Genomic DNA, 27,522 nt, shown 5'->3' with positions numbered 1-27,522 from the left:
CAGCGCATTCAGAAAGTATTCAGACCCATTACTTTTTTTCCACATTTTGTTACGTTACAACCTTATTCTAAAATTGAGTAAATAAATACAAATCTTCATCGATCTACACACATTACCCCATTATGACAAAGCGAAAACAGGTTTTTCGAAATTTTAGCAAATGTATACAAAATAAAAAACAGAAATACCTTATTTATATAAGTATACAGACCCTTTGCTATGAGACTCGAAATTGAGCTCAGGTGCATCCTGTTTCCATTGATCATCCTTGAGATGTTTCTACAACTTGATTGGAGTCCACCTGTGGTAAATTCAATTGATTGGACATGATTTGGAAAGGCACACACCTGTCTATATAAGGTCCCACAGTTGACAGTGCATGTCAGAGCAAAAACCAAGCCATGAGGTTGAAGGAATTGTCCGTAGAGCTCCGAGACAGGATTGTGTCGAGGCACAGATCTGGGGAAGGGTACCAAAAAATCATTCTTAAATGGAAGAAGTTTGGAACCACCAAAACTCTTCCTAGAGCTGGCCGCCCAGCCAAACTGAGCAATCGGGGGAAAAGGGCCTTGGTCAGGGAGGTGACCAAGAACCCGATGGTCACTCTGACAGAGGTCCAGAGTTCCTCTGTGGAGATGGGAGAAACTTCCAGAAGGACAACCATCTCTGCAGCACTCCACCAATCAGGCCTTTATGGTAGAGTGGCCAGATGGAAGCCACTCCTCAGTAAAAGACACATGACAGCCCACTTAGTTTGCCAAAAGGCACCTAAAGGACTCAGACCATGAGAAACAAGATTCTCTGTTCTGATGAAAGGAAGATTGAACTCTTTGGCCTGAATGCCTCACGTCTGGAGGAAACCTGGCACCATCCCTACGGTGAAGCATGGTGGTGGCAGCATCATGCTGTGGGGATGTTTTTCAGCAGCAGGGACTGGGAGACTAGTCAGGATCGAGGGAAAGATGAACGGAGCAAAGTACAGAGAGATCCTTGTGCAGCGACGCTCCCCATCCAACCTGACAGAGCTTGAGAGGCTCTGCAGAGAAGAATGGGAGTAACTCCCCAAATACAGGTGTGCCAAGCTTGTAGCGTCATACCCAAGAAGACTCAAGGCTGTAATCGCTGCCAAAGGTGCTTCAACAAAGTACTGAGTAAAGGGTCTGAATACTTATGTAAATGTGATATTTCCATTATTTATTTTTTATACATTTTCAAAAAATTCTAAAAACCTGTTTTTGCTTTGTCATTGTGGGGTATTGGGTGTAGATTGATGAGGGGAAAAAACAATTTAATACATTTTAGAGAATAAGGCTGTAACATAACAAAATGTGGAAAAAGTCAAGGGGTCTTAATACTTTCCGAATGCACTGTAAGCCGCCTCCAACGTCGTTTTAGAGAATTTGGCAGTACGTCCAAACGGCCTCACAACCGCAGACCATGTGTAACCACGCCTGCCCAGGACCTCCACATCAGTGTTTTTCACCTGCCGGATCGATTTAGACCAGCCACCTGGACAGCTGCTGAAACTGTGGGTTTGCACAACAAAATAATTTCTGCACAAACTGTCAGAAACCATCTTAGGGAAGCTCATCTGCGTGCTCGTTGTTCTCACCAGGGTCTTGACCTGACTGCAGGTTGGCGTCGTAACCGACTTCAGTGGGCAAATACTCACCTTCGATGGCCACTGACATGCTGGAGAAGTGTGCTCTTCACGGATGAATCCCAGTTTCAACTGTATGGCGTCGTGTGGGCGAGCGGAATGCTGATGTCAACGTTGTGAACAGAGTGCCCCATGATGGCGGTGAAGTTATGGTATGGGCAAGCATAAGCTACGGACAACGAACACAATTGCATTTCATCGATGGCAATGTAAATGCAGAAATACCGTGATGAGATCCTGAGACCCATTGTCGTGCCATTCATCCGCCACCATCACCTCATGTTTCAGCATGATAATGCACAGCCCCATGTCGCAAGGTTCTGTACACAATTAACGGAAGCTGAAAATGTCCCAGTTCTTCAATGGCCTGCATACTCACCAGATATGTACCCAATGAGCATGTTTGGGATGCTCTGGATCGTCTTGTACGACAGCGTGTTCCAGTTCCTGCCAATATCCAGCAACTTCGCACAGTCATTGAAGACAACATTCCACAGGCCACAATCAACAGCCTGATCAACTCTATGCGAAGGATATGTGTTGCGCTGCATGAGGCAAATAGTGGTCACCCCAGATACTGACTGGTTTTCTGATCCACGCCCCTACCTTTTCTGTGACCAACAGATGCATGTCTGTCAGATGCATGTCTGCAATCCATAGATTAGGGCCTAATTAATTTTTCAATTGACTGATTTCCTTAAATGAACTGTAACTGTGTAAAATCTTTGATATTGTTGCATGTTGCATTTATATTTTTGTTCAGTGTATAAAGAATGTTTTAAATGGTGATTAAGTATTAAGATTGTTAGGTTGTAATAATTAAATCACCAATATCACCTCGGTTAATAAGCCTATTACAGAGAAGGTCTGGAACTAAAAACAAACAAGTGAGCAGGCCAGGTAGTCTGGATTAAACATGTTGTAAAAGTATGGCAAACACCTGTAAATGCTCAGTTTCAGAAACAAACAAAATTAAAGAAAAAATTAACTGCCATTAGCTGATGCTTGTAATCTTGGGAGTTTTTCCTAAAACATAATTGACAGCTACTGTCCTTTTTTGACTGGTAACCTACATATCAACAGTCAGAGGACATAGATAGGGTTTGGTTACATTACACAAAGGCTGCCGAGGGAGGGCTGTGGCTGGTAGAAAGATAATCCCGTTGTCCATATTAGAAACCAAGGGATAAGCACCCCAGAGAAAATAATCTCCCTCCTGAATGTGTTTTCACAGATGTTGCTCTTCCCCATAAAAATAAAGCAATAAAAGTAGTGACCTACCAACCGAACCAGACACACGTCAACTTTTTCCTTTCATCTTACTCCTCTATTTTCCTTATCTTTCAGGTCACATTCAATTATGGAGAGGCCAGACAACAGTAAAATTAATTATGTTAATTTCCTGCACACATAAAAAAACTAAAGTGTGCACAGAAAAAAACATCCCATAACACACAGGGTCTGAAACTAAACTAACAAATCATTTTTTATTTTTTACTGAATAAGCACAACAAATTATTAGGACTTTTGAGGCCAACAATATACAGTTAAAGAAGCTGGATCTCAATGTAAAAAATCTGTTAGACCATTTTGCGTGCATTCTTTATCCCTCCAAACAACTTTATATAAGACAACATAATATAGATACATATGTACTATACAGAGACAAACTACCAAAAGAAGTTCACTATTCAGTTCTAGTGTTTCAGGTGCTGAAAGTGAATGAAATATATTGTATAAAATGTAATATATTGTATCAAATTTGGAACTAGATCAGAGTAGTGATGGATTAAAGTTTCATGAACTTCATGGATTAAAGTTTCATGAACACTTAAATGTGATGAGTCACTCATTTAATTTCTCAATGTAGAGCAAGACGTTTCCATTACAGATTAGATATGTCAGTGACCGGCTCAGAGTAAAAGTCTCTAATCCACCCAATTGGAGGAGCCTCGACTTCCCCAAATACAAGACCAAAAGAATCAGACCACACTCAACTCTTTAGATACGGATGGGTCCTTCTTATTTTCAGCTATCATGAGAGCCCACTGTAGCTCAGTTGGTAGAGCATGGTGTTTGCAACGCCAGGGTTGTGGGTTCGATTCCCATGGGGGGCCAGTATGATTTTTTTTTTTTATGTCACACCACACATCGAGTGATTTCTGGGCTTCCCCAGTTTGTGTAAAATCATAAAATCCCCCTTTCATAAGAACAGATCTGATGTGTTATTTAGCCCTAAGCATTGAAAAGTTCTCAGCCCAAAATAATAATGTGAAAGAAAGAGACAAAATGTAGTTGAGAAGAGACTAGGTAAACCGTACATCAAAATTGACCTTGTACATCCTTGGGCAGGCAAAAGGGCTTTAAGGGGACAGAAAGAGGTCAAGAGGTCAATCTTAGCTCCTTAAGGCTGCCAGTCTAGAATGCATCTCCTCAATGTCCTCCTCCGAATCATCCTCTGCGGCTGCGGCAGGAGGCTCCATTTCAGGCAAGGCGTCGGTGACTTTGCTGGGTGCTTTGCCAAGGGCACCTGATATGGAACAAACCACCAGGGGTCAGCATGTACAATATTGTATTTTTTACCCCCGCCAGGCAGGCGATAATTTACAGCCCCAAACAACTTTTTGAGACAAGTTTGATTACCAAGGGACTATCTTTACCTGCTGTGATCTCAAAGAGGATCTTATCAACTTCCGCCTCTGCTGCCTCCTCCATCTCATCGTCATCCTCCATGCTTTCAAAGGTATCCTCCAGCATCTCCTCTATGATACCAGCCTGTGGGACACACACGACACAAACAAGTTATATCAATACTCGAACAGTATTTACTAATCTAAACATGGTTTTTCTTCAATATAAATTCAAACATAGTGCATAGTATTGTATGTTTGTAGCTTCGTATTGTAGCAGTGGTTAAAAAAACTGGATGGCTTCCCTGAGTCTCTCTAGAGACAGCTACACAAATAGAGAAACGGACACAAGTAGTGCTAGACTTATGTTCCCAACAGTCACAAAGTGGCCACAATGAGTCAGCAGATATGCGACTGACCTTCATCATCTCCTTAGACAGCTCCCTCATGGTGCCCTGGATCTCTGGGATCTTTACTAAGCTCTGCATGGCTTTCATGACCTCTGTGCTCTTCTGAAGGGCCCCAGCTACACGCAATACAGCTGGAAAAATAACAGCAGAGTCACACACAACCCCTTCCGATTGTGATATGTAGCATATGACATGTACAGTACATATTCATATTACAGACATAACTTGGCCTGACCACTTGGCTTGACCAGATAAAACTCAGGATCCTACTAGCTTCCAGAGTTACAAAGCATTTCTATTAATTTATCATCAACTGAACTTATGCTGGGTATTTTCAAGACACACTACATGGCCAGAAGTATGTGGACACCTGCTCGTCGAACTCTCATTACAAAATCATGGGCATTAATATGGAGTTGGTCCCACCTTTGTTGCTATAACAGCCTCCACTCTTCTGGGAAGGCTTTCCACAAGATGTTGGAACATTGCTGCGGGGACTTACTTCCATTCAGCCACAAGAGCATTAGTGAGGTCGGGCACTGAGGTTGGCCGATTAGGCCTGGCTCGCTGTCGGCATTCCAATTCATCCCAAAGGTGTTCGATGGGGTTGAGGTTAGGGCTCTGTGCAGGCCAGTCAAGTTCTTCCACACCGATCTCGACAAACCATTTCTGTATGGACCTCGCTTTGTGCACGGTGGCATTGTCATGCTGAAACAGGAAAGGGCCTTCCCCAAACTGTTGCCACAAAGTTGGAAGCACAGAATCATCTAGAATGTCATTGTATGCTGTAGCGTTAAGATTTCCCTTCACTGGAACTAAGGGGCCTAGCCCAAACCATGAAAAACAGCCCCAGACCATTATTCCTCCTCCACCAAACTTTACAGTTGGCACTATGCATTCGGGAAGGTAGTGTTCTCCTGGCATCTGCCAAACCCAGATTTGTCCGTCGGACTGCCAGATGGTCACCGGGGCAGCTCTAGCAGGGCAGAAATGTGACGAACTGACTTGTTGGAAAGGTAGCATCCTATGACGGTGCCACGTTGAAAGTCACTGAGCTCTTCAGTACAGCTATTCTACTGCCAATGTTTTTTCCTATGGAGATTGCATGGCTGTGTGCTCCATTTTATACACCAGTCAGCAACGGGTGTGGCTGAAATAGCCAAATTCACTAATTTGAAGGGGTGTCCACATACATTTGTATATATAGTGTATATTGTATCAGGTGGCGCTACATCAGTAGTTTCTTTAACACTCACAAAGCTGGTTCTTCATGCTGAGTAGTACAGAGTTCATTTGGGCTTTGGAGGCATAAAGTTTGCTGACTGCACGCTTCGACTGGATCATCTCTTTTGCAAGAACCACACACACGTCCCTGTGTCCCTTTTTAGCAGCATCTTTAATGGATCTCTTTACCTTCTCCTCCTCCCTCTGAATGTCTGAGATACAAGAGAGGAACAATGAGAAACTGCTAAATAATGTAATATAACATACTGTAATGTATAACATTATGACAGAAGTTTGACAGCAGCTTTCATTTGTGTAGGTTGTCCACCCACTCTGCGGGTGTAAACACGCTTTGGTGATGAAATTTCACTTCCTTATGTTATAAAATACATTTTACCAAGACAAAATTCATGTTCGGAATCGTTCAGTGGGGTCTTTCTCTAACATTTCATTAACAGTATACCCAAAAACTGTTGACAGAGCGGTACAGCTTTCTCGCAGAAACTTTTGAGGATTTTACATGTTCTTCAAAGTCATTTCCTTGGGTCGCAAAAAGAAAAAGTAGCATGACACGAGCTGAATTAAATGTAAAAGGCTTTGAAACTTTTCATGAAATAAAAAGCTTGCGGTACGCTCATTGTTCCGTTGATATTTCACAGAGATATACATTTTTTGGTGATAAATCTTTGAAAAATAACAGGAATTTTGCATGAATATGAAAAGTGTATACTAAAATCTGAAAATACTACACGTCTTGTCTCAAAATCGATATCTATCTTACCTCTATATGTTTTATGTCCTGCGGATTTGAGAAGAAAGATGACGAGTTCAACTGGAAAGTGAGCCTTCATTCTTGCACAGCATCCAGCCTATAACTGACTCGAAGCTGTGCACTTTTACTTTTTTTATTCTCTGGCCTCAGTTGATTTAGTCACCCTAATTTTGGCCATCCAACAAGGGTAAAAACTCCAATAACTTTTGAACGGATTATGATAGAGACATGAGGTTTGGCCCATTGGTTTACTTAGAGGATTATCTACACATATCTAACATAGTATTTTATCCATTGGTCAAAATATGAGATTTTGATTGGACACCCTACTTTGTGTTTATATTGTTATAGTGTATTGAAAATGATTTGCTCTCTGACATTCTTAGAGTAACAAAGCAAAGTTGCACTGGACCTCACATAAAATAGACTTGAAGCTCTTCTTCTCACCTCGAATTTGTCTGTCAATCACTCTCATCTCCTTCCTGATTTTGAGCGACCATTCATTTACCTTAAAATGATAGAAAAAAGTGAATTAAGCTTAAACAAAAAAATAGTAAAATATGACATTAATCAGACGTGTGTTATTCACTGTCAAGCTTAAACGAAATGTCGTGTAAACACAGTACATTTGAGACAGAACCCTGAAAATGTACTTTAGATTGTTGGTTTGTTAACATCCGAGGATGGTGCTGACTGCTACCTGCTGCTAGCATGTACTTTAACGTTATCTGAGTAGCTAGCCATAGCATTTTCGGGAATAAAGTTTGTAAAGATACGCTACACATTCTTTCAATACAAGTAGCAAGCACAAGCAAGCACTTAGTTAGCAAGTTAGCTAGCTAACAATCAAACTGAAATGCTAACGTTAGCCAGCTAGCTCAGCAACAGTTGGCTAGCTAACGTAAATTGGCTAATGTTAGGTAGCCAGCTCGTAACGTTAACTGCCTTCGTAAACGTTATCTAGCTAGCTAACGTTACATTAGCTACTTTAAAACACAACGTTATTTCATTCAAGTTGAAATACGACTGAGGAGAGTTATTCAATAAACGCAACACCGTCGCCATACCATAAATTAACAGAGCTAGCTAGCTTCGAATGCATCGTTTGGCTAGCTGTCCTCAACTAGGCAAGCTCGTCGCCCCTCACCAGAAGCCTTTACTTACCAGGTCTTTCGGTGGTTTATCGTGTGTTTTCCCGAACAGTCCCATTTTGATTACAACGTAAACGTTAGCTAACCTAGCTAAGCTGATAATAATACAGAAAACCACAGAAACATTGGCATACACCTTCAATCACTTCCTGATTCCAAGCTACGCCACTTCGCCTCCTAGGCCACGTTCCAACACGTAAACGCAACCTTATTTTCCTGTCTTTTTTCCTTGAATCTAAATGACTGAAACTATGTAGTGCTAAATGCAAAATAATGCTCAAATGGATCAAACTTAATCAATATTTCCAAATGATAAGGTCGTCAATATACTTCAACCAATAGACCCAAAGCATGACATCAGAGATAGGCCTAGCAGATGTAATGTGTTTTGGATCCAACACAGTGGTAGGCTACCTGGTTGCCACTTAAATTGTAGAAGCCGCAGGAACACATATAGCCTAATAACTAGCCTGCGGGAATGTCTACACGGCTCATAAACGTTCAGCACCATGGACAGCTAGCTACACGATGAGCGTGAGCTAAAACAAAGGACTGATCACAGATTCAGCACCATGGCCGCTGAACAGCGCTGAATCCAGGTAGGTCATATGAGTGAAGATTCAGCTCACCTGTGTTGTATTGTGGTTAGGTCCCCTGAAACCTAGAATTGTAGGCTATAAATAAAGGAAAATATTGAAGATCTTTGTAAATACTGCACTCTGACTCTTTGGTATCAGCTTCATACATTGAGCTGCACCTGTTCAATTCCAGTACAGTAGTGTTCTTGAGCGTTGTGATTCGTTTACAGCCTCTTCATAATACTTTGGTATGTATCAACATTGAGGCATGCCTAGGCTTACATATCTGTATCATGATGACATGACACTAGGCCTGTGATCCCTTTGTATATGGAGTGTCAATATTAGGAAGGTGGTCTGCAAAAAAGGGTATTACAGAGGTCAATAGAACTTTTGTTGTTTTTATTGCATTTTGCCTGATGGTAGGATTGCTTCTCATGGCAAATCCACTTGTCCCTACACTAGCAGACCATGCCCTACACTGTCACTCATGACGTAAAGGCAGGTTCCCTTTCAAGGACTTCTAGATTTTTCTCTCATATGGTCTGTCGCACCAATCAAATACACCTTTGGTGACTTGTAACCAATAACAGATAGCAGAGGGCGGGTTTTAAAGGCATTCCAGACTGCTCTTTACAATTGCGCATGTTTGCTTGGATTGCCGGATGGAACTGTAGCCATATAGAGGCTGAGAGAATCCTGTGGACGTCCTGGCTCACTGGGATTAGGTTGAATGAGTTGGCTATAAACAGTTTGCCTTACATAACAGCTAGTAATTCAGTAAGCACTGTGTAAACTAACTCTCAAATTTATGCTAAAAACGAAAGGCATAATTTCAAATAGCCTACAGTCTCGCATAGTGGAGTATTTAATTTTTCTCATCGGAAAGGTGTCAAGTGTCAGTCGTTACGTAGATTAGCGCAAACTAACAGCTACACTCATTATGTCAGTAGTAGGTATTGATGTGGGTTTCCAAAATTGTTACATCGCTGTTGCCAGAAGCGGCGGCATTGAAACCATTGCCAATGAATACAGCGACAGATGTACACCGTAAGTATACCATTGACACTATATAGAATGGGACTGTGCGCAATGTTTGCGACTGGGATGCGCGCTGTAGCCTACCTGATGGCGTAGTGATCAAATGCTCCCACGATGAATGTTTCATGTGTAATTATGAATATCTTACATTGGAGGATGACATTACATTGGAAAGTATTTTTTCTTCAATGTACATGCGTAGCCTATTGATTGGTCTATTTTCAGTTTTGCGTATTACAACGTTATAACGTCGTCTCCATTCTCATAAGTCTTTGTTACATGTTCATTTACCTAATGGCCTCTCTTAATAATTGCAGCAGTATACGTATGTGGCCTTTTTGGTCTTATCTTACACTTTTCTATCCTATCCTGTTCTGAAACATGATTTTTAAGGCTTGGTGATAGCCTACGCCCAAATATGGCCAAATTGTTCAGTATGAAAATGTTGTTGATTTTTTTCTATATCTCATGTCATATCGTTTTTTTTAATGAATATGTCTACATTACTCTATTTTTCAAATAAGATATGTTGTGTTGTCCTTTTTTCAAGGCAGGCCCATGCAATGAGTGTCAACAAAATGTAGGCAATATCGCATTTTATTTCTTGCGAACATCATTGCATTTGGTGGGACTTGACTGCTGTTGTACATTCTTGCTCTCAGACATAAGAGTATGACAAAATCCCATGTGGACAGAATAATTTGAACAAAGATCAATATAGGCTATAGATGGGCTGCTTGTAAGCCTACTGTAGCCTATGTGAATGTGACTATCATACACACGTAATGACATTGGAAGAGGTGACTGAAAACATGGGTATTCACATGGGGCCTTATGGCCTAAAGCACATCAAATCAGACACCAAGTTTAGTTGACACCAATTCCTCTCAAAACTGCAAGACTACCCCTGCTCCACCTAACAGGCAACTGTGCAAGGTGCACCAATACTCTGAGTGAGAGGGAATGTAATGACCTGGGTTTTATTACAGCCTGCTCTTGCAAATAACTAAACTGACATCAGAGCAACTGCAGGCATCTTTTTCTATGCATAGTCCATGCTCACATTGCCAATTGTGAATAACCCCAAACATAACATAGCATTGCAATGCCAGAACTCTTAAAATGTATTTGATGATGAGGAGGAGAGGGAAGAGGGGGAGGTGGAGGAGAGCGAGACCTTTGATGCCAGTTGATGGAATTGATATTTTCATTCAAGGAACCTGGATCACTCTTTGTCAGCAACACAATGAGCTGATGCCGGAAGTGTGTCAGTTAAATTAGTTTAAAAAGTGATATTATAAATGAGTACGAATTCATCGGAATCTTCTTCCCGAAAAGGTCTGAAGCTTCTGCGCATGTGCAGGATTCTCTACTTTATGCACAGTCTCTGCTCTACTCGTTCAGTTGCCCAGAGAACAGGCTACTATTTTAAATATTTGAAGGTGAACTGTTCTGTCTTACTGCCCTAATTCGTAGTACTTTCACAGACTCCCTTGTGAAATTCACTTAATAATCTGCAGATTTTCAACCTCCATCATTCTAAACTGGTATTCTTCTTTCTATGTCAATCTATCTTGTAGCCTACTATTAACCATTAGGACTATAGTATATTTTTTATGTATTTATTTGTTTTGGTTCCCCAGGGCTTGGGTGTCTCTGGCCTCCAAAAACCGCACCATTGGAAATGCAGCCAAGGGTCAAGTAAGAGAATCAAATGAGAATAGATTTTATAGTGCTAGTTTTGTGCAAATGTAATTTTCCAGATAAATACTTTTTGGGAAATTATTAAATTGGTCAGGATCAAATCACATGTGAGTAAATAACCCAGTTTTATTTCAGATTATAACAAACTTCAAAAACACAGTCCATGGCTTCAAGAAGTTCCATGGCAGAGCGTTCGATGACACATATGTCCAGGGGGAGAAACCCAAGTTGCCTTACAGCTTGCACAAGCTGGCCAATGGCAACACTGGAATCAAGGTAAGACCACTGTACACATTTCCACTCTGTTCCCTTTTCACTGCACTCCATTTCTATTGTGTTCTCTTTAGCTCCATCACCCCATGGTCCATTGTCACTATGTACAGTACCATTATTATATTGCTCAGTTGTTTGTATTTTCCACTGTATTTGACCTCCAAACCATATTTTTTAACCAGCACTGACACCATCACCATCAGCTGGTTTTGTTATTGTCTACATCAGGGGTTCCCAAACTTTTTCACTCAGGACCCCCTTACAGCACTGGGGAACATCTCGCTCCCCCTTGCGCGCCACATCTATTTCTATGGGCACAAGCACTGTTCATGACACAAACTGTTCACACCCCTCTTGTTGGTGTAGAGAACATTTAGGAGGTATAAAGCTTATTTCCTACAATTCTACACATTTTGTAATGGGGGGGGGGGGGGGGGGGGGGGCAGAGAAAATATTGTAGTTTTAAAGCTGCTTACAGTTCTATACATTTTGCCATGTCTAATGTGTATTCATGGGATATTGAGTGACTCAAACATCACCATAAAATCTATGGACTAAAAAAGCTAGCTAAGAAACATTAGCTGACATGGGCTAGTTGATCTGTACATTTCTGAGAAGTTATAAATAGCACTCTAAGGTATGCAATGACTGACATGACAAGAGGAAAACTGATGATGCACTACCCAATTTCGAAATTGCACCTTGTGAATTCTATTATTACAACTTTCAAGAGTAAGTTGAAAGCCAGACTGAGTTCCTTATTTTTTTATTTTTTTGGGGGGGGGGTGACCCCCCACCCCCCTGCCGACCCCACAGTTTGGAAACCACTGTTCTAAATGATCTAAATTAAAACTGTGTCCCATTCATAGGTGCGTTACCTGGATGAGGACAAAGTGTTCACAATTGAGCAGGTAACAGCAATGCTGCTGACCAAGCTGAAGGAAACTTCGGAGAGTGCCCTCAAGAAGCCAGTTGTGGACTGTGTGATCTCTGTGAGTGACAACAATATATTGCAATACACTGCAAATGAAAATAGTCAACATAATAACAATATAGCTACTGCACATGTGAATATACCATGAAACTAACCATAGTAATTTTCCCATCCCATTTCAAGTTTATTATTTTCTAACAAGAGTTTTGTTTCATAGGTTCCAAGTTTTTTCACCGATGCAGAGAGGAGGTCTGTGATGGACGCCACCCAAATTGCAGGGTTGAACTGTCTGCGTTTGATCAATGACACCACAGCAGGTCAGTGATTCCCACACGGTCTTTAGATTTATTGATTCTAGTTGTCTAAAGCATTAATGTGTATTTAATTGTTTCATAACACATTTTGTATTTCTACCAACAACTTTATTTGATTAGGGAATATGATTATCCCAAAATAGGCTGGGGTTCCCTAGAGACTGCAGTTTTGCAAGTCTTTGTTTTCTCACCTGTAATCAGCAGGCACTGATATTCACAGAGGGCACTTGAAAAGGCCCTTGTAGGAGCAATGTGTAGGCCTATAAGCTGCACAAACATATAATCATATTATGTGATATTAGGTTTAGGGTACCAAAATGACTTTATAACACATACAGTACCAGTCAAAAGTTTGGACACACCTACTAATTCCAGGGTTTTTCTTTATTTTTACTATTTTCTACATTGTAGAATAGTAGTGAAGACATCAAAACTATGAAATAACACATATGGAATCACGTAGTAACCACAAAAGTGTTAAACAAATCAAAATATATTTTATATTTGAGATTCTTCAAATAGCCACCCTTTGCCTTGATGACAGCTTTGCACACTCTTGGCATTCTCTCAACCAGCTTCATGAGGTAGTCACCTGGAATGCATTTCAATTAACAGGTGTGCCTTGTTAAAAGTTAATTTGTGGAATTTATTTCCTTAATGCGTTTGAGCCAATCAGTTGTGTTGTGACAAGGTAGGGGGGGTATACAGAAGATAGGCCTATTTTGTAAAAGACCAAGTCCATACTTTGGCAAGAACAGCTCAAATAAGCAAAGAGAAATGACAGTCCATTATTACTTTAAGACATGAAGGTCAGTCAATCCGGAAAATGTCAAGAACTTTGAAAGTTTCTTCAAGTGCAGTCGCAAAAAACATCAAGCGCTATGATGAAACTGGCTCTCATGAGGACCGCGACAGGAATCAAATACCCAGAGTTACCTCTGCTGCAGAGGATAAGTTCATTACAGTTACCAGCCTCAGAAATTGCAGCCCAAATAAATGCTTCACGGAGTTCAAGTAACAGACACATCTCAACATCAACTGTTCAGAGGGGACTGTGTGAATCAGGCCTTCATGGCCGAATTGCTGCAAAGAAACCACTACTAAAGGACACCAATAAGAAGAAGAGACCTGCTTGGGCCAAGAAACACAAGCAATGGACATTAGACCGGTGGAAATGTGTCCCTTGGTCTCGAGTCCAAATTTGAGATTTTTGGTTCCAACCGCTGTGTCTTTGTGAGACGCGGTGTGGGTGAACGGATGATCTCCGCATGTGTATTTCCCACTGTAAAGCATGGAGGAGGAGGTGTTATGGTGTGGGGGTGCTTTGCTGGTGACACTGTCTGTGATGTATTTAGAATTCAAGGCACACTTAACCAGCATGGCTACCACAGCATTCTATATGCCATCCCATCTGGTTTGGGGTCAGTGGGACTATCATTTGTTTTTCAACAGGACAATGACCCAACACACCTCCAGGCTGTGTAAGGGCTATTTGACCAAGAAGGAGAGTGATGGAGTGCTGCATCAGATGACCTGGCCTCCACAATCCCCCGACCTCAACCCAATTGAGATTGTTTGGGATGAGTCGGACTGCAGAGTGAAGGAAATGCAGCCAACAAGTGCTCAGCATATGTGGGAACTCCTTCAAGACTGTTGTAAAAGCATTCCAGGTGAAGCTGGTTGAAGGAATACCAAGAGTGTGGAAAGCTGTCATCAAGGCAAAGGGTGGCTAGTTTTTGTTTACTACATGATTCCATATGTAATATTTCATAGTTTTGATGTATTCACTATTATTCTACAATGTAAAAAATAGTAAAACTAAAGAAAAACCCTTGAAAGAGAAGGTGTGTCCAAACTTTTGACTGGTAGTGTACATTACTTATTCATTTCCATCCACTAAGATGCTCTTATTCATGCAGTGGTGTAGTGTAGTGTTATTCATTAGAGTGTCTGTCTCATATTGTTGTTTCTAAATGGCAGTGGCCCTGGCCTATGGGATCTACAAGCAGGACCTGCCCACCCCAGAGGAGAAGCCACGCAATGTGGTGTTCGTGGACCTTGGACATTCATCATTTCAGGTCTCCATATCAGCCTTCAACAAAGGCAAACTCAAGGTGGGTTTTTCTTCCTAAAGTACTGAAGTCTCTCACTATTTTTCACCTGTCTTTTTCATTATTTCTTCCATATTTAACCCCAAACTGTCTGGTCAATTAACCAGGTCCTGGCCACAGCCTTTGACCCCTACCTTGGTGGGCGTAACTTTGATGAGGCACTTGTGGATCACTTCTGCGAGGAGTTCAAGGCAAGGTACAAGCTGAACGTGAGGGAGAACCCCAGGGCTATTCTGCGGCTGTCTCAGGAATGTGAGAAACTGAAGAAGTTGATGAGCGCCAACTGCTCTGACCTTCCCATTAACATCGAGTGCTTCATGAATGACATTGATGTGACAGGCAAGATGAACAGGTACACATATGGATTTGTGACTCCTTCGTTTAGCTTCCTATAGTCTTAGAGATTTATATGCATTAATGATAATTCCACTTTCCCCCTTCCTTTTAATTTTCAGAGTCCAGTTTGAAGAACTTTGTGCACCATTTCTGATGAGAGTAGAGGCACCATTGAAAGCAGTTATGGAACAATCAAGTATGTCATTTTTATCAAATCGAATTTGATTTAGTGGTGACAGTACAATATAATTCAACAGTAACCAGAACATGTATTATTTGATCCTCTCTGTGTGTGTGTGTTTTGTGTCAGAGCTGAGCCGGGATGAGATCTATGCAGTGGAGGTGGTAGGAGGAGCCACCAGGATCCCTTCCATTAAAGAGAGGATCTCCAAGTTCTTTGGCAAAGATGTTAGCACCACACTCAACGCAGATGAGGCTGTGGCACGGGGCTGTGCTCTTCAGGTACTCCCCTATCCTCTTACAGAGATGGAAACTTCAGCCATCAATTGTATATGATTTGCTGTAATATTCAGTGTGTAACAAAGTGATTGTGTGTTTGTGTTTGTGTCCTTGTTTGGGTGTGTGTTTGTTTATGTGTGTGTGTTTAGTGTGCAATTCTGTCACCAGCGTTTAAGGTGCGTGAATTCTCTATCACTGATGTGGTTCCCTTTCCCATCACCCTGCGTTGGAAGTCCCCCACAGAAGATGGAGTTGGGTAAGGGCACCTACTCAGCTGGCTCTATAGAGAAACATGCATCTGTAGGTACTGTGTTGTTTGTAGTAAGATGAGCAGATATTACAACTCAGTGTTTGCCTCTATGTTTGTCTTGACCTCATTCAACACCACTGTCTGTTCTACAGAGAATGTGAGGTGTACAGTAAGAACCATGCAGCACCCTTCTCCAAAGTCATCACCTTCCACAAGAAGGAGCCCTTTGACTTGGAAGCATTCTACAGCCTCCCACAGGAGCTGCCTTACCCGGACATCAGGATAGGTACACCTGCTTATTCAACTCAGGCCTCTGCAGTTCATAGAGATCTTCTTCCATCTTTGATGTACCTGTTCAAGGAATTGGAAGGTGGTCTCACTAAACGTAACAAATTTAGCTGGAACACCCGGATGTCACTTCGCTATTCTGCCTTGAGATCCCCTTACAAGACAGAGCAGTGTGCTCTATGGAATTCAGCTCCTATATGTCTGTAATGGCCATCTGCAAGTGTTCCTTGGTGGCCAGGCTGATGATGAACACTTAAACCCTATAGTGGGGGTCTCCCACCTGGCTGGTAATTAGGACTCAGGCTGAATCTCCCATGGAAGACTGCGTCCCTATGAGTCACAGGAGTCTTTTACAGAGCCGAGCTGTGTGTGTGTGTGTGTGAGTGTATGCATTATAAGGGGGTGTCTCAGATGGGATTTCAGTTTAGAAGAAGTGCAATTACTAGCTAATCAGACCTCGTCCTCCTGCCCCTGTCTCTGATGGACATGTCAATTCTCCAGTGTGTTTGTGTAATTTCAGGTGTGGCATTTGAACATCTCTCTCCCTCCATCCCTTTCTCTCTTGCTTTCTCAGGGAGTTTTTCTGTGCAGAATGTGGTGCCACAGCCTGATGGAGAGAGCTCCAAAGTGAAGGTCAAAGTGCGCGTCAATGTGCACGGCATCTTCAGTGTTTCCAGCGCCTCCCTGATCGAGAAGCAGAAGGGTGAAGGAGAGGATGTTCAGATGGACATGGAACCCACTGTGCAGAATGAAGGAAGGCCAGAGGACCAGGTAAGAGAGAGAGGAGGAGAGAAGATTCACCTGAATTTCACATCAGCAACTTCACCCTATTTTAAGATTTCAGAGCGCATGGCAAAGAAGCTGTTGTTTAATCTTCCCAATTGAATGTCTTAGGTCAAAGACTTAAAGCACTGATATGACTTAATGTCTTACTCTATGTGGCTATTTTCACTCAAGCCCATTTTCTCTCAATTCCTGGCTGAAGCTGCACCCCTGTCCTCTCATTGAAGATGACACCTTTAACTATATGGAGGAGGTTTGTGGTCACTGTGTGTGGTTAGCCCTCACTCCAATCCCTTTTCATACTCTACTTCACCCTCTGCGAGGTGAAGTCCAATGCTGGTCTCATCTGTGGAGCACTGGTCTCACTAAGGTTCATCACAGTGAGCCTGAGGGTGTGTTTGTATAACTAGGCTTGGCAGTGTGTGACGCCAAAGGATACATGAAGCCAGTGGAATAGCTATTAAGATGAATATACTTTCCACATCTTCATAGCGCTATCCTTCACAAGCTGTGCTGTACCTATGTCTGCTATAAAAAATCATCCTCCACTCCTTTGATATTATCAATATGTCAGTGTATTTGAATGTGTTACTCATACAGATCATAACATTCTAATTGGCATCTTTGAACAGTAGATATTTTTATTAGAATAAAGCAACTGTCCAGTGAAAATCATATTCTGTTAACTCATACCCAAATAACGTTGTTGACGCATATTTGTGGCCAAAGCATAAATTGGAGAAGAAACACTTCAAAAACACCACCTCAAACTTGTATCTCAAACGGAATGTTTAAAAAATGCTTGCTATTTCCTCATAGAGGATGATGTCATCTGAGGAGGATGAGCTGGCCAAACAGTGGTCTACTCACATGAATATTTTTAATGACAGGTATACACCCACACCATTCTGTTGTTGGGGTACTCCCACACCATTCCAACACAGAAAAGCTGCTTTTTAACATACTTAATTACCATATTTTGGAAGGAAAACGATTTCACTCATATTGTATGTCATAGAAATCTGGAAACACTGGACAGTTACTTTAACAGGAGGGGTGTGCAGCTTGAAGTAAGCTGGTTTAGATAGACATAGGTGTAACATAATTAATTATACTACTAAGGTGGTCCATGAGTCAAAGCTACTGTAAGTAGAGCAGCCAGGCATTGATTGTAAGATTCAGGTGATGTTGCTGTGAGGGTGTCCTACTGTCTCAGACTAAAATGCAGGTGGACCAGGAGAGTCAAGGCCAGGGGGACCAGCAGAATGAGGATGTCAGCTCCTGCAGTAAGGTGAATAAGAAACTATAATTACACTTAAACCTTTATGTATTGTGAAACACTGAGAACCAATATAAGAGTTGGAACTGATTTATTTGTTTAATCTCCCAACAAAGGAGAGAGTCCCTGGTGAGAAGCAGGACCCAGCAGCAGGGGGAAGCAAGCCCAAAGTCAAAGTGAAAAGCACTGACCTTCCCATCCTGGCCAACACCATCAGACAGCTGGACAGGGGAGTCCTCAATGACTTTGTGGAGTATGAGGTGAGTCACTCTTAGGGCCTCCCCAGCAGCTGAGTCATATTCTCATTGTAATGCTGGTCGCCTCGACCCAGGGGAAAAGACTTCGACCCTGAGGAAAGCTTATTGTAAAGTCAAACTTACCTGCCTTGTTTAGTTCAAAGACATAAAACATTAGTAGTAGGGGTTTCTGTAGGAAGGTTAATAATCTGAACCAGCTTTGGAAATGTAATGGCAAGTTCTGCATTAGTTGTCTCATTCATGTTTGACCTATGTTGTACACTTCTACAAAACTGTGGTAGATGATGTATCTCACTGTGTCCTATATTTCTGTGTGGCTGGATTCCATTGAGCCGCCTGGGAGTGCGTATTAGAGAAGGCGGAAGGCTGATTTTGGCTCTCAGCACATGCGCCTCACTTTGTCTCTCCCTCCTTTTCTCTCTGTCCTTCAGGGCCAGATGATCGTCCAGGACAAGCTGGAGAAAGAGAGGAATGATGCTAAAAATGCTGTGGAGGAATATGTGTACGACCTGCGGGACAAACTGTGTGGCATCTATGAGAAGTACACCACTGTGGAGGTAAGAACCTAGATGAACATATTCCTTTCAACTAATAAATAAATACTGCCACATTGAACAAAGAACAAGTCTTTGCAATACATAATGTGTTTGCTAATACCTGTTTTGGCCTTTCTCATCATCCAAAAAGGACAGTAATCGTCTGACAATGATGCTCGAGGACACAGAGAACTGGCTTTATGAGGAGGGAGAGGACCAAGCCAAACAGGTCTATGTGGACAAGCTGGAAGATCTCAAGGTTAGAGTTCATTTAGCATAAAGGACTTATATCCAGCCTCTGCCTGCAACCGTCTGCTATTAAGGCAGTTCTGAAATCAGGAGCAAGATACGTGAAAAATAAACAAATGTTTTTGTGTCACGGTTCAGACAGACGACCAGAGGACCACAATTGCGTCACACCAGAAAGTTTATTAAAACTTAAGGGAAAAGGGAAGTAGGGAGTGAATGAAGGCTCCAGGGGTAACAGGGATCCCGTCCAATGTGCTGGGTCTGTGCCCCCCCCCAGTGGCAGCGATGCGTCCTATGAAGCCGGTGGTGGGTGGTCCAGAAGTCCTGGGGGGGGGAGACACAGACACAACAGGGCGGAATGAAACAAGGCAGCAGTACAGTTCAAGGGAAATCCAAAATACGTAGTAGCAAGGCAGAAGGCTGGTCAGAGTTACCGGGATTGAAGAGTAGTCAGGAGTCGTTATGGCAGAAGCAGGTCTGGATCTCCTGGGGCAGAAGAGTATCCAAAAATCAGGCAGGTCCGGGGTCACAAAACCAGGGTGAGCCAGAAGCGCGAGCAAACAGGTTCCGGGTGTGAGCTTTGCAGACGATCTGACACCGGAGAGCTGAAAGACAGGGCCTTAAATACTGGGAGAGGTAGTGGGTAATGCAGCGCAGCTGGCAGAGTAATTAGAGCAGAGCAGAGCAGGGACAGGTGGAGCTAGTTAGGCTGAGTAGAGAGAGTGGTGAGCAGAGTGGAAGAAAATAAAGGTGGTAACCCGGTGGAGTGAGAGGCTCATGACAGAACCCCCCCCCCAAGGGACGGCCCCAGAAGTCCCAAGAGCAACACCACGCCGGGCGGGAGGAGGGGAGCCGGAGGAGGGCTAGAACTCCTCCGAACGGTCCGAGTGAACGTCCTCATCCTCGGAGGAAGCCGGAGGGCCGTGGTCGGGAGATGGGACAGGTCCCGAGACAGGATCAGGCACAGGACAGGAAGCCGAGCGGGCAGGACGGTTAGGGACCCCTCTGGGGCGGCCCCTACGGATTGCAGGTTGATCAGGATGCCGTTGGTGGAAAGCGGTGATGAGAGTCCTATCCACAATCCGACTAGCTGGCACCCAGGTCCTTTCCTCAGGTCCATAGCCCTCCCAGTCAATGAGGTACTGGAGACCCCTACCCCTCCGTCTGGACCGAAGCAGGCGGCGGACGGTGTAAACCAGACCACCATCGACGAGCCGTGGAGGAGGAGGACAAGGCGCAGCAGGGACCAGCGGACTCTCATGGATGGGCTTAATCTTAGACACATGGAAAGTGGGGTGCACCCTCAGGGAATTAGGCAGTTGGAGCCGGACAGCAGTTGGGCTAATCACTCTTATGATAGGGAATGGGCCAATGAACCGAGGTGCCAGCTTCTGCGACTCCACCCTGAGTGGCAGGTTCTTCGATGACAACCACACCCTTTGACCAACATGGTAGGTGGGAGCAGGAATTCTCCGACGGTTGGCCCCGGTAGTGTAGCTGGCAACGGATCTGAGGAGTGTGGCTCGGGCTTGTGACCAGGTGCGGCGACATCGACGGGCAAAAGCAAGTGCAGATGGGCAAGTAACCTCCTCTTCCTGGCTGGCAAATAGAGGAGGCTGGTATCCATAAACACATTGGAAAGGGGACATACCGATGGCAGAGCAGGTCAGAGAATTGTGTGCGTACTCCACCCATGTCAATTGCTGCGACCAGGAGTGGGGGTTGCGTGAAGTCATGCATCGCAGTGCCTTCTCGAGCTCCTGATTAGCCCGCTCTGACTGCCCATTGGATTGGGGATGGAATCCGGAAGTCAGACTGACTGTGGCTCCCAGCAGGTGACAGAACTCCTTCCAAAAAGCGGAGGAGAATTGTGGACCACGGTCAGAAACTACATCCTTTGGCAGTCCGTGGATCCGGAAGACGTGTTCCAGGACCACCTGGGCGGTCTCCTTGGCGGTTGGGAGCTTGGGGAGGGGAATGAAGTGTGCCATCTTGCTGAAACGGTCAACTATGGTGAGAATGACGGTCATGCCACTTGAAGGGGGCAGCCCCGTGACAAAGTCAAGGGCGATGTGAGACCAGGGACGTCTGGGCACAGGCAGGGGCTGCAGCAATCCGGCTGGGGGCTGGCAGGACGACTTGTGTTGGTTGCAGATGGGGCAGGCTTGGACGAATTCCCGTACATCCTTTCTCAGAGAGGGCCACCAGAACCTCTGGGCGAGCAGGTTGTAAGTGCGGGTGGAGCCAGGGTGACAAGCTAGGCGGGAGTCATGTCCCCACTGAACGACCTGGGACCTCAGGTCTTCGGGGACAAAAAGGCGGTCAGCTGGGCAAGTGCTGGGACCTGGCTGGTTACGGAGAGCCTCCAGCACCTGTTCCTCAACAGCCCAGGTCAGAGCTGCAACGATGCAGGGACTTGGCAGAATCGACACAGGGGCCTTGGAGGGGGTGTCATCCTTCTGGAATTGACGGGAGAGGGCGTCTGGCTTGGTGTTGCGTGATCCAGGCCGGTATGACAGAGTGAAATTAAACCTGGTGAAGAACAGGGCCCAGCGGGACTGCCTGGAGTTCAACCGTTTGGCCGTGCGGATGTACTCCAAGTTCTTATGATCGGTCCAAACGAGAAATGGAATGGTGGACCCCTCCAGCCAGTGACGCCACTCCTCCAAGGCAAGCTTCACAGCCAGCAGCTCACGGTTCCCTATGTCGTAATTGCACTCAGAGGGGGACAACCGACGTGAGAAAAAGGCACAGGGATGGAGCTTCCTATCCTCCGCAGCCCACTGAGAAATCACAGCACCAACTCCCACATCCGAGGCGTCCACCTCCACAATGAATTGCCGGTCCACATCAGGCATCTGGAGGATGGGAGCGGAGGTGAACCTCACCTTGAGGGTACTGAAGGCTTTGTCGGCTGCTGGGGTCCAGGTGAAGGGTTGCTTGGTGCTGGTTAGAGCAGTGAGAGGGGCAGCAACGGTACTGTAGTTCCGGATAAACTTTCTATAGAAGTTAGCAAACCCCAGAAACTGTTGCAGCTTCTTTCTGTTCTCCGGAACTGGCCATGAAGTGACTGCTGATACTTTGGCAGGATCCATTTGGATACTTCCCTCTGCCACTATGTACCCCAGGAAGGCCACTGTCTTGACGTGAAACTCACATTTCTCTGCCTTGGCGTAGAGGGAATTCTCCAGAAGACGATGAAGGACTTGCTGGACATGGCGGGTGTGTTCAGACAGGTTTCTGGAGTAGATTAAGATGTCATCCAGGTAAACGAAGACAAACTTGTTTAACATGTCCCGCAGTACATCATTCACTAGAGCCTGGAACACAGCAGGAGCATTGGTGAGGCCAAAAGGCATAACCAGATACTCGTAGTGGCCTGTTGGTGTATTGAATGCGGTTTTCCATTCATCTCCCTCCCGGATCCGCACTAGGTGGTAAGCGTTTCTGAGATCCAACTTGGTAAAAACAGTGGCTCCCTGGAGCAACTCAAAAGCAGAGGTGAGCAGAGGCAGAGGGTAACGGTTTTTCACTGTGATGTCGTTGAGTCCCCTGTAGTCGATGCAGGGGCGAAGAGATCCGTCCTTCTTCCCCACAAAGAAGAAGCCAGCACCAGCAGGAGATGAAGATGAACGGATTAATCCTGCGGACAGAGAGCCATTGATGTAGTCCTCCATGGACTTTCTTTCAGGAGCAGACAACGAATAAAGACGACCCTTTGGAGGGGCTGTTCCAGGGAGGAGGTCGATGGCACAGTCGTACGGTCGGTGAGGGGGCAGAGATGTGGCTCTTGCTTTGTTAAACACCTCTCTGAGACCATGGTAGCATTCTGGGACATTGGAGAGGTCAGGAGCGGAGTTAGTAGGTACTGGCCGAGGGGGTAGTGCGGCAGCAAGCAGGCAGGTTCGGTGGCAGTCCTCTCCCCACTCCCTGATCACCCCGGTCACCCAGTCGAGCTGAGGGTTGTGCCGGCGGAGCCATGGGTAACCCAGGATGAGGGGTTGGCCTGGAGAGGGGAGCAGGTGAAACTGGATAGTTTCTTGATGGTTTCCGGACAGACCCATCGAGACCGGGGCCGTGACATGAGTGACCGATCCGAGTAAGTGTCCGTCCAGTGCCCGGGCAGGAATAGGAGGTGTCAAACGGAGGTTCTCCAGTTCCAGTTGGCGTGCCAGCTTGATGTCCATTATGTTGGCTTCGGCGCCAGAATCCACCAGAGCAGCCAGGGTGTGAGTTGAGTCAGAGAGGCGGAGGTGAACTTGCAGCAGGGGTTTGCGGTCGGAGGACTGGATGGTCATTGAACTCAACCGGACTCCTCCTATGCCCGGTGAGCTTCGGCCCTTTAAAGGGCAGGTTACCACACGATGTCCATCACCTCCACAATAGAGGCAGAGGTTTGAGGTGAAGCGGCGCTGGCGCTCTGCAGGAGTGAGAGAGGCTCGCCCAATCTCCATTGGCTCAGACTGATCAAGCTGACCTGGGTGAGTGGCAGTAGATGACAGGAGCCCAGTCGGATCTCTCCGAATGCCGGTAGTAGGTGGACCTTGGCGCCCCCTCTCACGACGACGGGTCTGTATCCTTCTGTCGATCCTGACAGTCAGTGCGATGGCTTCATCAAGAGTGGAAGGCAGTTCATGGGAGACCAACTCGTCCTTGATATAGTCAGCCAAACTATGGAAGAACGCGTCCACCAACGATGGTGTGTTCCAAGAACTTCGTCTAGCCAGGGTTCGGAAGTCGATGGAATGGTCTGCGACTGTACGTCTGCCTTGTCGAATACTGAACAGTTCACGAGACGCCTCTGCGGTTGGTGAATCCAGGTCAAACACCTTCAGCATCTCCTCAGCAAACAGGTCGAAGGTTGCACATGCGGGGGTTTGACGTTCGAACTCTGCTGTTCCCCAGAGTCGAGCTCGGCCCGTCAGGTGAGTGATGGCATACCCAACTTTAGCCCCCTCCGTGGCGAAGGTCCTTGGCTGCAAGGAGAACTGAAGTCGGCAGCTAGTCAGGAATGGCCGGACCTGGGTTGAATCGCCGTTGAACCGCTCGGGGTTTCCAATCTTGGGTTCCGGAGCAGCGGCTGCAATGACCGGGGCAGGTAACTCGGGGGCAGGGCTGGTGGGCAGACTGGCTGGGGTAAGGTTGGTGAGGAGTTGAATGATCATGGCGAGTTGTTGTTGCTGCTGCTGGAACTGCTGCTCATGCTCATCGGTTTCCATGTCGGGGAAAGTGTGCGCTGAGTCCATAATGGTCAGATCGTACTGTCACGGTTCAGACAGACGACCAGAGGACCACAATTGCGTCACACCAGAAAGTTTATTAAAACTTAAGGGAAAAGGGAAGTAGGGAGTGAATGAAGGCTCCAGGGGTAACAGGGATCCCGTCCAATGTGCTGGGTCTGTGCCCCCCCCAGTGGCAGCGATGCGTCCTATGAAGCCGGTGGTGGGTGGTCCAGAAGTCCTGGGGGGGGGGAGACACAGACACAACAGGGCGGAATGAAACAAGGCAGCAGTACAGTTCAAGGGAAATCCAAAATACGTAGTAGCAAGGCAGAAGGCTGGTCAGAGTTACCGGGATTGAAGAGTAGTCAGGAGTCGTTATGGCAGAAGCAGGTCTGGATCTCCTGGGGCAGAAGAGTATCCAAAAATCAGGCAGGTCCGGGGTCACAAAACCAGGGTGAGTCAGAAGCGCGAGCAAACAGGTTCCGGGTGTGAGCTTTGCAGACGATCTGACACCGGAGAGCTGAAAGACAGGGCCTTAAATACTGGGAGAGGTAGTGGGTAATGCAGCGCAGCTGGCAGAGTAATTAGAGCAGAGCAGAGCAGGGACAGGTGGAGCTAGTTAGGCTGAGTAGAGAGAGTGGTGAGCAGAGTGGAAGAAAATAAAGGTGGTAACCCGGTGGAGTGAGAGGCTCATGACATTTTGGGGCATTTAGGTGAACAGTGTCATCTCCATTTGAAAACATTAACCTCCGTTTGAAGGTTTAGGTACGTGACTCAGCATTTTTTTGAGTGATTTGACTGATGTGATTTGACTGATGTCCTTTTCCAGAGGTTTGGCCAGCCCATTCAGGACAGGCACAGGGAGCAGGAGGACAGGCCGAGAGCATTTGAAGAGATGGGCAAGAAGATCCAACTCTATATGAAGGCTGTGGAGCTTTATAAACAGAAGGTAAAAAATGGAATCATTTTCAGCATCCTTTCATCCTTGAGCATCTTTGAGATCTCTTTGTTTTTTGGATTGCACTGATGTCAGAAAAGGCATTATCATGCTCTTGCGTGCTTGTTCTCTCCTACTTTAGAAACATTGAACCCATTCTATTTCTATGATTCGAACCACCAATGGTTTCGCTTCTCTGTGGGAATATGGTTTCTGTGATGTCATTACAGCTCAGTGTGAGATGCATTGAAATGATGCTGAGACCATTTACAATGCCACTTTTTCTCTGTGAACTACTACACCACTGCTCTGTTGGGATTGTGCTAATTACTTTCCCTGTATTACCTTTGCCATATTCAGTACACTCCGTTTTACTTGTTTAGTTTTATCAGTCCTCTGGGGCCTGTACACACTTTTCAAAACTGGTTAGGTCAATGTCATAGTAATTTTATGAGCAATTGTGACACTATCTGTTCTAGGACTGAATCTGTCTCTGGGTTTAAACCAGGATATATGTAATAACCGATCTGTGAAATTTAGATTAATTAATTATTTTGTGAGGGCATAGATTAGGTAATTTACATAAGGAGATAGAGGTGTGCTATCTCTAATTGTGTTGTTTCCTATCTACACTCAGGATGAACGTTACCAGCATCTGAATGCTGAGGAGATGAGCAGTGTGGAGAAGTGTGTAAATGAAAGCATGGGCTGGATGAACAGCAAGATGAACGCCCAGAGCAAACTCACCATTGCCCAGGACCCAGTCGTCAAAGTAGCAGACATAATTTCCAAAATACAGGTGTGTGTGATAAGTGGGTATGATTCAACCATATGACATGCTATTGGCACATCGTCACCAGGTACTTATCGTTTTAATAATACTGCATATTCCTATCTTCCATTTATACCTATACTTTAGGAACTGGATGAAGTATGCAACCCAGTGGTCAACCGGCCGAAGCCCAAAGCAGAGGATATGTCAGAGGAGAACTACAAGAGCAACGGGGCCCATAACGGCCCAAGGCAAGGAGCTGACGGGAAGGGAGAGGCAAAGGGAAGCAACCAGACAAAGCCTCCCTCAGGAGAGATGGAAATTGACTGAGCCCCTCTCTGCCAAACAAGCTCTGCTGCCATCACTTTAGCTCCCATCAGAGCAGGTCTACCCAAACATACATAGTATAGCCGGGACCATTTTCCCATGTCCACCACCACTCAGCGGGCTGTTTTGTGCATTTGTATTCAGCGTCCCCCTGTTTGATTTGTACCTTTTTATCTTTTTTTGACTTTCCCTTGTATGTTACAACGGTGCGCTCCTCCTTCAGAGGTTAGACAATACCTTATATAGTCATTAACTGTAAGATTAGATATAGATTAAAACAATGCTGGCTCTCCCAAAAATAGTTTTTCCAAACCATACGTGTTTGCATTTCAAAAGTCAAGCAGATCTCTAAGGTGACTCTTATTGCACATAACCTTGTAGTGGAACATAAGTAGAATTACTGTCTGAACAAATGCTAAGGCTGATTAAACTATTAGTAAACTATGTATGCAGTAATACATATTATATATATTTGTATTTAATATATTAATTTGAAAAGATGTCTGTATGTCTAGATTCTGTAAATATTATTTTAGTAATTTAAACTGGCCAGTGCATATAGTTGTGTATAGGATACATTCCTAGTGTTGAAATGGCAACGCGTGATGCACCAAAACTGTAAAGTAGCAAGACAAGAGAGCAATGGGCTGCCTATTCTTTTACTTGTTTTCATGCATTTCCATATTTGAGTCATGAGATTTAAAGACGGCAAGTAATAAATGCATTATTTTTGTCTTTAAGACAAATATTGTGTTATTTCATTATTGATCGAAATGTAATTGACTAAAGTGCTAAATATGTGTATTCAAAGTATCGTCATCTTATTTAAGACTACTATGCTACAAAGCAACTCTAAAATGTGAAGTTACTAGATGAGAAAGTTGTTTTCACATAAAGAGGATGTTATTTTATTCAGGGCATCTAGTGCTTTTTGTTCCTGATTAGGCTCCTTTAGCTCGAGCAGCCTTCAACGTGATTGTGGCTACTTTTGCTTGTTGCCATATGACGTATATAGTCACGTGACC

General features: G+C 44.6%; 2 protein-coding genes across 3 annotated transcripts; one reads left to right on the top strand and one right to left on the bottom strand.

The window, feature by feature from the left end:
- Positions 1-3,122: 3,122 nt before the first annotated feature.
- LOC311102435 (charged multivesicular body protein 3-like) lies at positions 3,123-8,279 on the bottom strand. Of its 2 annotated transcripts, none has more exons than XM_084143790.1 (6): positions 7,861-8,279; positions 7,144-7,204; positions 5,957-6,136; positions 4,710-4,831; positions 4,321-4,435; positions 3,123-4,190 (listed from the first exon to the last, which is right to left on the bottom strand). In XM_084143790.1, exons 1-6 carry the CDS (start codon positions 7,903-7,905, stop codon positions 4,057-4,059), a joined length of 657 nt encoding a protein of 218 aa, XP_083999916.1. In that variant the 5' UTR covers positions 7,906-8,279; the 3' UTR covers positions 3,123-4,056. The 2 variants fall into 2 exon arrangements, with proteins under 2 accessions (XP_083999916.1, XP_083999917.1); XM_084143791.1 differs by having other exon boundaries at positions 7,764-7,863.
- An 870-nt stretch (positions 8,280-9,149) lies between these two features.
- On the top strand, positions 9,150-27,195 carry LOC311102403 (heat shock 70 kDa protein 4L-like). Its single transcript, XM_084143733.1, has 19 exons — positions 9,150-9,475; positions 11,110-11,167; positions 11,306-11,446; positions 12,313-12,435; positions 12,595-12,694; positions 14,672-14,805; positions 14,910-15,154; positions 15,258-15,334; positions 15,449-15,600; positions 15,747-15,853; positions 16,000-16,133; positions 16,710-16,906; positions 18,135-18,209; positions 18,314-18,457; positions 18,886-19,011; positions 19,142-19,249; positions 25,291-25,410; positions 26,036-26,197; positions 26,318-27,195. Exons 1-19 carry the CDS (start codon positions 9,369-9,371, stop codon positions 26,498-26,500), a joined length of 2,493 nt encoding a protein of 830 aa, XP_083999859.1. The 5' UTR covers positions 9,150-9,368; the 3' UTR covers positions 26,501-27,195.
- The last annotated feature ends 327 nt before the right edge of the window (positions 27,196-27,522 follow it).

Source organism: Coregonus lavaretus, assembly GCF_964263955.1.
Source record: "Coregonus lavaretus genome assembly, chromosome: 27".
In the NCBI taxonomy this organism is placed as follows: Eukaryota; Metazoa; Chordata; class Actinopteri; order Salmoniformes; family Salmonidae; genus Coregonus; species Coregonus lavaretus.
The sequence above is the reverse complement of the archived record's forward strand: the minus strand, read 5'-3'. Positions and strand labels throughout refer to the sequence as shown.

Excerpts from the sequence above, each read along its gene's own strand:
- LOC311102403 (XM_084143733.1), top strand. The coding sequence starts at position 9,369 with ATGTCAGTAGTAGGTATTGATGTGGGTTTCCAAAATTGTTACATCGCT. Across the intron at positions 11,447-12,312 it reads ATGGCAACACTGGAATCAAG|GTGCGTTACCTGGATGAGGA; the intron begins GTAAGACCACTG and ends TCCCATTCATAG. Across the intron at positions 16,134-16,709 it reads TTACCCGGACATCAGGATAG|GGAGTTTTTCTGTGCAGAAT; the intron begins GTACACCTGCTT and ends TTGCTTTCTCAG.
- LOC311102435 (XM_084143790.1), bottom strand. The coding sequence starts at position 7,905 with ATGGGACTGTTCGGGAAAACACACGATAAACCACCGAAAGACCTG. Across the intron at positions 7,205-7,860 it reads ATAAACCACCGAAAGACCTG|GTAAATGAATGGTCGCTCAA; the intron begins GTAAGTAAAGGC and ends TATCATTTTAAG. Across the intron at positions 4,436-4,709 it reads TGTCTAAGGAGATGATGAAG|GCTGGTATCATAGAGGAGAT; the intron begins GTCAGTCGCATA and ends TGTGTCCCACAG.